This window comes from Triticum aestivum, chromosome 2D, assembly GCF_018294505.1.
Source record: "Triticum aestivum cultivar Chinese Spring chromosome 2D, IWGSC CS RefSeq v2.1, whole genome shotgun sequence".
In the NCBI taxonomy this organism is placed as follows: domain Eukaryota; kingdom Viridiplantae; phylum Streptophyta; class Magnoliopsida; order Poales; family Poaceae; genus Triticum; species Triticum aestivum.
In genome coordinates this window covers 15,696,180-15,705,307 of record NC_057799.1, presented here as the reverse complement: position 1 = coordinate 15,705,307, position 9,128 = coordinate 15,696,180, and the positions used below count along the sequence as shown (strand labels likewise).

The window sequence follows — 9,128 nt, the reverse complement described above, 5'->3', positions numbered from 1 at the left end:
GGTGGGTGTGCCTGCCACATATAGATCTTTTTGCTTCTTCTGGACGGCCAGTACATTAACTAACAAAATTCCCCTGCGATTTGTAGTTCTTTATTGCTATCTACTCCCTCGTTTCTAAATATAAGACTTTAAAGATTTTGCTCCGTATGTGGTTCATAGTGAAATTTTTTCAAAGACTTGCATTTAGGAACGGAGGGAGTATGATTGCCCGTGCATGCATTTGCATCGTGAACCCTTGGAGTAGTAGTCAAATTCAGCTAAACGACGCGCCGTGCAACGCGGCAACGTGCATGCATGCATGCATCATCGGTCGATCCAACTCACTCCAAGTGGGAGTATGACCGTGTTGATATAGTATGAAATAAAATGGCGCGTGCGTCAACGAATCGATTATGTTTTTGTTAATGGAGTAATAATAATTAACGGTTGGCATGTGCATTCGTCGACCCTCGGTCGCTAGCCGCTACCTATAGCTGGCAACCGGCAGCTACTGACCTAAATATCCAGATTAAGTAGTATGGAGTACCCAAACTATGCTCAGATCTCATGTATAAAATGTGACCTTCCCCCGCCTGCTTAGATCCACCCCAGCTAGCTTCAGAGAAACAAACGCGCTCACACGGAGGGAGAAAGCAGCCCAGTCGCAGAGGAGAGGACATGGCAGCACTAGTCACTCCGGCGGCCCGGGTGTCCGAACTGATGGCGCAGGGACGCAAGTCTGCCGCCGCCCTCGAGGCCCTGCTCCAGGTCCAGGACGACCACGCCGGGATACGGGAGCTCGCCGCCGAGATCCTAAGCTGCTGCGACCGCGCCCTCGCCGCCCTCCACGGCAAACCTGCAGGCCGGAAGAAGCGCAAGTTGGGGCCCCAGAGCGCAGCCACTGAGACAACCCGGCACAAAAGAAGGTACATCAAGCTAACTGCGAAGCACTAGTGCTACATGACTGACGTTGTATGTACACAGTACACGTCGAGCAACGACCAACGAGCCAACCACCATTGTGTTTTTTCAGGACGCGCACGACTAGCGGAGAGACGGCAGCGGCGACGAGGGTGGAGAGGAAGCAGAACTGGGACGACGGCTTCGTGTGGACCAAGTACGGGCAGAAGGACATCCGGGGCAGCAACCACCCGAGGCACTACTTCAGGTGCGCCTACACACTCGACGCCGGCGGCTGCCCGGCCAGGAGGCAGGTCCAGCGGTCAGAGGAGCACGACCCTCCCCTCTACGTCCTCACCTACTTCGCCGACCACACCTGCTGCCACGGTGCCGAGGCGGCGTTCGCCGCCTTGGACGACGTCAAGATCCTCGACTTTGGGTGCGTGGGCAGCCGCTCGCCACGGCCTGACGACGGTGACGCTCGAAAAACCTCACTCTCGGAGGAGCTCCCAGCCGAGGTGGCCAAAGTCGAGTCAACGCCGTTGCCAGACATGCGGCCGGCGGGGAAAGTGGCGGAGCTGAGCTCCTCCACCGACGAAATCCATTGTTCCTCCTCCTGGGAGTCGGCGGCTGTCTGCTCTGACTGGGATTTCTTTGGCAACTGCTCCTTTGATTACGTTGGCGAGTTCTTCGATGTCGAAGACATTTTTGTACCGATAGCATGTTTCACTTGTGCCAACGCTCTCCTTCCGTCGGTGAAGCACTGATTCGATGGCCGAAAAGCTGTCAGTAAAGCCTCAGCCTACTAAGCATGGACAAATATGCGGCTAGCAAACATTTTGCTGGCAGTTTGTACGTACCTATGCCGGCATTTTCTTGTTAGTGTTCTTGGGTAAGAGCATCTCTGCAGACCCTGTAAAAGTCGGATCCGGAAAATGCGTTTACAGTTCGCTGCAGATCAGATCTGCGGGTTGAATTCGTGCGCTGCAGATCAGACCACATATGTGAAATTGTAAAATTAGAAAAAAAAACATTCGCGGAAGAAACTTGCAACGACATTCATCATACATAGTTGATCATCATACTACATCATAGATAGTTGTTCATCATACTACATTATAGTATTACATATGGGGGGGTGATTTGGGGGCCGTGCAGCGTACCCTAGCTTAGGCTACCAAAATCGATGGGTGCGGCGGCGACGACGCGGCGGAGGAGCCGGAGGACCTCAGTCCTCGTTGGAGTCGAGGTCGATCCAGACCTTGGCCTACTCGGCCTTCATGAAGCGCAGGTCCACCTCCTTGGACGTGTGCGCCTGCGACACCGTGACGCCCTGCTCGAGGAAGATCTCCTCGATCTCGAGCTCGCGGCGGCGGCGCGCTTCGACCTCCTCCTACTCCCTCGCCAAGCGCTCCATGATGGCTCGCTCGAGGTGGTCCTCCTGCCCCGGGGGGAGGTAGTCTTCGGGGCCGATGACCCCTCGACGCGGCGGGTCCGCGTCGGCCTCGAGCTTTACGGCAAGCGGCCCCGAGCTCCTCCGGCTCTCTCTTGACCAGAGTGAGCCGCGAGCTCGAGGCGCCCGCGGGGGAGCTCCCCGCGGTAGAGGAGGCGCGACGGTGGATGGCGAGCTCGCGCTCATACTCGTCGAGCTCGCGGCGTTCGAACGGCGGCGGCGGTCGGCTCCGATAGTTGAGCCACTTCCGCGCCCCGCGCTTGCGCGCGGCGTCAGAGATGCGGCCGCGGGGGTGCTCCGCGTCATCCCCACCACTTCTGTAGCCGTCCATGGGTCGGGAAGGGTCTCTAGGGATTTTTTTAGGCTCGCCGGTGGCAAGAAATTGGGGTGGAGGGGGAGGGGAATCGGAGCGGAGCGGCGGCGGAGGCGGATAGGGTTTGACCCGTATCCGAGCGGTGAAACCAAATAAATAGCGGTGGAGAGGGTCTTTTCCCAGGCCACGGTATACTCTTTACAGGCCGAGCCCGGGACACGGAGTCTGTTCTAGCAAGAAAAACGGACCGAACCCGTATACTCGCCCGAATTATACGGGTTCGGACCGTTTACGGGGTCTGCTAGAGATGATCTAAGGTCATCACCGCATCAAGCAGGTGCAATTCTGTTATCCATTGATGGAGCCGGGAATTAAGCTAATCTAGAATCCTTGTAGCCTGCACGTGTATGAGGAAAAGACATCCTTGTCCAAACCTAAAATCACACAAAGTCAGAGTGTAGATCACCAGACACCAGTGGCGCCACCACTAGCCAGAGCTATTTTTTTCGCAAATACGTAAAACTTGTGTATCATTTTATTGATAGAAGGAGTAGAATTAGTATAGAGGGATACAACACATGACACAAATGCAGCCAGACGTGAATATGTTACCCGGAGCAGAGTGACAAAAAATGCTCAGCTCGAACAGAGGATACATCACAGCTAAATCTACCATACACAAGGCAAAAGCGGCGATGCCAAACCAACAAGAATCCCACCATCACCCGAGTCAAAACTAGGGACACCGGCACCACCACTGGCTGGAGCCCTGTTCATGCACATTAGCTTCTCTGTTGCTACTCAGGCTAGACGTACCGAGCGGGCTTTTCGGCCCGCTCGTGGCCCGTTCGGTCTTGGCCTGCTCGGTCCTGGCTCGTTATAGAAATTGGACGGTCCTGTCTGCCAAATTGGGCCCGAAAAAATGTCGGTCCGGTCCGGTATTTAACCGGGCCGACCGAGCGGACCGAGAAACCACAGCGACAGTCGCCGCCGTTCCTCGTCGTCGCGGCCACCGGCAGCCCTCGGGTGAACCACCGTGTCTCCAAGCTTGCCCTTCCCTTCCATTCTCACCTCCGCGTGTCGTACTAGCATCTTGCCGCCGCTCGCCGTCGCTGTCGTGTGTGCACCGCAGCCGCTCTCGAGTTCTCGACCATGGCATCGACCCCAACCGTTGCACCAATTCCTGCCATGGCAGCGCTGTTCGCCATGGAGACAAGTGCCATGGCAGCCACTTCAGCAGAGCAAGCACGCACGTAGGCCACCAATCGGATCGTGGGAGAACGCTCTGCCGTGATTTTTGGATCGTGGGAGAAATGCTCGGCCGTGATTTTTGGATCGTGGGAGTAATGCTCCATCAGATTAGGCAAGTACAGTATTGTTTTGGAAGGCTATAAATTTAGCGGCGGCTTCCTATAATCACGCGTCATCGATCTCAGGCTGCCGTTCCTTTTATTGAGCCTACAGAAAATAGAAAGTACGAGAGAAAATGGGTTTCATCCAAAAATCATGGCGTCATTTGACGACCTTCTCCACGTTAGATTTGATCCGCTAATCAAGGCAAGGCCCGTACAGAGAAAATCACGGGCTCATACACGCGCAACATTACTTGCATGCAACAGAAAAACTGCTAAGAAATACATCGTGTGCTGGTTCATGGCTACATCAAAAATCAATCAAACAACAGCCGCGCCGCCCAGCGCACTTCCACTGCACGTCGCCCACCTCGCCGCAGTACCCTTGCACGCCGCCCACCTCGCCGCTGCACCCATAGACGTCGCTGCCGGTGGTTATTGGCCGGTCCGCTCGGTCCGGCCCGGGCTTCGCCGCCGCCGGTCCGGTCCCTAGAAACAGGACCGCCAGGTTGGTCGGTCCGGTCCGGTCCGGACCGCCGGCGGCCGGTCCAAACGCTGGCTCGTTCAGGGACCAGACCGGCTCGTACCGTGTCCACCCTGAGTTGCTACCATTGACGTCATCGCACCTAGACATATTAGCATATCTCATGGATTCTAGCTAGAGTTAGGGGAGAAGTGTGGGCGACATATTCACCGCACGTGTTCCCACAAACTTGGTTGTCTGCGATTAGTTAGCCCTAGAATACCCGCATACCGGAGAGCCTCTCGAATCATACTAGGCTATTTACCGAAAAAGGCTTTCGCCCTGCTTTATATATAAAGCAATGACCCTTATACAACCAAACCACACAACACAGCATCCAAACACACACACAGAGCAAGATACAAAGGTGCCGGAGATCAGCTAAGCCAACTCGAAGCGGACAAGGGATGTACAACAAGCATCACTACGAAGATGACGTAGCCCTCCACCGAGAACAAGCCACCGTGAAGAACATAGCTGACCGCCGACGAACCGCGAGCTCCAAGGTAGTGCCTTCAGGAAGGGCACGACAACGGAGCGCCGACACCACCCGATCGAAAGATCAAGATTTTCATCCGGAGCAACACGGAGAATCAGGAGAGACCGCGACGGAGCCTACAGGAAGGGGACGACGCCCGCGGATGCCGCCACCGTTGGTCTGACCGTGGTCAGACAAGGATTTCACCCCGGTATACCTCTCCATCTCCGATCACCACGGGTCGCCGAGCCTGAGCCACCCCGCCGCCCACGCGACCAAGGTCACCAGTCCGCACCCGAGCTGCGAGCTCCGCTCACGAACACCGCAGAGCCGCCGCCCTGCCACCCGACACCCCCCACGACCGCCCAAAGGAACGAATCACCACCACCAGCAGACCCCCACCATCGTTGGAGCCGCCAGCACCTCGAGATGGAGCCGGAGGCAACCAGGCCAGGGAGAAGAGGAGGGGGCGGAATAGTGCGAGACCTCGACCGGCACACCCCCGCGCCGGTGACGGGTGGGCAGACCACCCATCCCTCCAGCCAGCCTCCTCACGTTGCCCCCTGCAACACCCCACCACGGCCTCCAGATCAGATCAGCGAGGAGCACGTCGAACACCCGGCTGACGATGAGGACGCGCAGACGGTCAGATCCGTCCTGGAGACGACCACAGGAGGTGCCACGCCGGGCCTTGCACATCGGCCACCGGCAGCCGCGCGAGCCGCAGCAGATGCACCGCGACCCGCCGGCGAGATGGCCCGCGCCGTCCAAGGCCGCCAAGCTGCGGATCTGGCCGAGCCAGGCCCAGCCGCCGCCCCAGCCCAGGATGCGCGCACGCCCGCGAAGCCCACGACGCCGCCGCCACGTGCTCGCGACCAAACAATGTCCAAACAATGTCTTTATACTAGGCTATTTTGAACGCCCATTTCTCCACGGACGCGTCCGAACAATGTCTTTATACATGCCCACGGAAATCTTATGTATCGATGCATGCACTGTTCACCATCCGTTTGTCTCCAAATTTCGATACAAATGCATTTGTTTGGTGGGAAAGAAAAGAGAGGAAAAAAAGTTGTCGAGGTGTTGCGGGCTGTCCGGATACGTCCGGGCAACCTAATTTCCACCTCAATATGAGCTGAGTTTAGGGTTTGCGAACAACGTGAACATTCGGGGACGATTTTGGGTCCTCCTTTGAAGAGTTTCCTTTTCTCTGTTTGTACTGTTCGGGTACCAGTCGGAAACTAACCAAAGGCAAAGCCATATCCAGACCACTCCCATGCCCACCAGATCCGCCCACGGTATTAGCAGAATCAGATGTTTTTGTATTGCCAACAGGCTGCCAACTGGGGTTTAATTAGCCTAGTGGGGCTTTGATAAACTCCTATTTCTGGATGATGGATGTACAAGCTTAACAATTAATACTACAACTAGCTATACTTTCTTCGGGTGTACGCCTGCCATATATAGATCTTTTTGCCGCCTCTTCTGGAGTCCTCCTTCGGCCAGTACATATATATATTTTTAAAACGGAAGCAAAAGCTTTGCCTCGTCTCATTAATAAAGTAGAAAAGAGTTGCCCAGTTAATAAACGGAAAATCGGGCGAAAACCGTCATAAACCGCTGAGCGGCACACATAATACCACACACCTCACATAGAGGGTCTCGTCAACATCACACACCGGTGTCATCGTCATCACTTCTCCCCAACAGGCCTCATCGCCCTCCCTAATCTCCGAGAAAGCGACTCCGACTTCTTCGAAGACAAATGTCAACCCAACCCACACCGTAGAACTGTGTGAAACACAAGAAACCCCGCGCCAAACTCAGCCACCCGCGCCAAGGACAACACAGCTCCGACTCTGAAAGATGGCTCCGAAGGAGAACTATGCAAGGCTGGCGCCGCGGAAGACCACCGAACAGACCGCCTGCTGCCTGTCATCGTTACCACTGGGCCCCGCCGCCGCAGCTCCGACTTCACCGCAACAAAACAACCCGAGGTAGTCCCACGAACACGCTGGAGAAGAGCCGACTACCGCAACCAATGCCGCGTCTCCGACATCGCACACGCCTGTCATTGTTGCCACAAAAGCCTCGACGCCAACACCACCAACTTTCATCGGTCCGGCTTGATGATGCCTAGCTCCAAAGACGAAGCCCCCGAGAGGGGATACGATGCTAGAGCACCATCATCGTCCGATCCCATGGATCTAGGGTTGCCCCCGAAGCTGCGAAGATTGGAGCTGAGAATGTCTCGACGATGCCGACAAGAAAGAAACGGCGCTTGAAAGCGTCGCCATCTACGGCTCCGGACACGCCGGAGACAAGCTTTCGCCCGGGTCAGCTTCTCGAGCCCCTCACATCATGCATCAGCAAGCCCTCCATCGAGCCCTCCTTCGCGACCTCCTAGCAGCAGATCCGCGACGCCTCTGAGCCGCGCCGCCTAGGTCCTTCACGCACCCGCGACGAGCGCCACACCAGCCGCGCCCCTCGCAGCCAAACCGCCGCTCGCGGCATGCTTCACCTCTCCCGGCAGCCGCCGAAAGCCCCTGTCCGCCCTCGCCGCATGAGCGCATCCTTCCCACCCGAGCTGCAGACAAATCTGGGCAGCTAGGTCCCTTGCGCATCCATGCCGCTCCCTTGCCGAACCACCGCAGCGCCGCTCGAGCCGAAGCATCACCTCACGCCGCCGTGCGAGCCCGCGCGCGTCAGATCCGCGCTTGTCCGCCCCTCCCGCACGCGCGCGACTTGCGTCTGAGCACCGTGCCGCCTCGCCACCTCGACGTGCCGCCCCGCCACCTGCGAAGCCCCGCCCCGCCGCTGCCTCGCTGCGCCGCCCCGGACGCCAAGGCGCCCGAGCTCCTTCGAAGCGGCCGGCCCACGCGGCGCCACTCCAAGCAGGAGGAGGAGAGGGCCTCGCCGCCGCCAAGCCGCGCGGGCTTTGCCCGGCGACGCCTGCCGGCAGCGGCGAGGGGAGAAGGGGCGGCTGGATGTAGCGCTGGCGGCGGCTAGGTTGCGCTCCTGGCCGCTCGCGGGGGCGACTCGGCCAGTACATTAACTAACAAAATTCGCCTGCACTTTGTAGTTTTGTAGTGCTGTAGCGTAAGTACTACTCTGATTGCCCGTGCATGCATCCAGTGTGAACCCTGCATCTCAATCGGGTTGGTTCCCCTAAGACTATGGCTAGTCAAAATTAGCTAAACGACGCACCGTGCAACATTATGCAAGCATCATTGGTCAGTCCATCCAACTCCAAGAGGGTGAGTGTAAGACCGTGTTGTGTATGAAATAAAACGGCACGTGCGTCAACTGACGATTTGGTTAACAATGGCCGTGGCATGTGCATTCGTGGACTCTCCGTAGCTGCTTCCTCCAGCTAGCACTTTACATATCTATCCAGGTCAAGATGATGATGCCTGCATGGACCCAATCTATGCTTGGATTGGATCTCTTGTAAAAATAGGCATCACCTTTCCGTCCGAATCTTCCCCTGCCCAGCTTGAAACAGAAAACAATTCGATTGCAGAGGGCATTTTTTGATATATAATGCACAGGACATGGCGGGACTAGTTGGCGCAGCCATTTCTGTGGCGCAGCTGTCCGAGCTGATGCTGCAGGGCCGCAAATCCGCTGTCTTTTCAGATTTTGTTCATTGAAAATGAAGCATCAAAAGAATACAAACACAATAAACACATACCCGGTCTTTGCATAGTTTGAATGTAGAGAGCCAACACCAACATATCCGCACAAAAAACACGCCGGCAAATAGCAAAGCTATATAAGATCAAAACTATCTGTAGTTGAGAGAAAAAAACACAAAGCAATCAGATCCATGATCCTCAAACTACATCAATGATCATATCGACACCAATTATCTCATGACATCACACAGACGATAAGGTTCTTCAACAGCAACGTTTTCAGAAAGGGAGCGAGCGCAAGAATCTGGGTGCCCCGTCCACTGCCGCTGGCCATAGTGAGGCCGGGGTTGGCCCGGAGATGGCTGCCGCTTCTAGCAGGGGTACTGCCTCTAGAGGCCCTCCATAGGAGAGGGTTCTGAGAGGCCGCCCCTCGACGCGTCTCCACCCCACACTAAGAACCAGGGTGCGATCAGTGGGGTTAGTCCTGGGACT

At 56.4% G+C, this 9,128-nt stretch overlaps 1 protein-coding gene across 1 annotated transcript; it reads left to right on the top strand.

The window, feature by feature from the left end:
* The first annotated feature begins 606 nt into the window (after nt 1-606).
* On the top strand, nt 607-1,646 carry LOC123048315 (probable WRKY transcription factor 62). Its single transcript, XM_044471443.1, has 2 exons — nt 607-905; nt 1,013-1,646. Exons 1-2 carry the CDS (start codon nt 658-660, stop codon nt 1,644-1,646), a joined length of 882 nt encoding a protein of 293 aa, XP_044327378.1. The 5' UTR covers nt 607-657.
* The last annotated feature ends 7,482 nt before the right edge of the window (nt 1,647-9,128 follow it).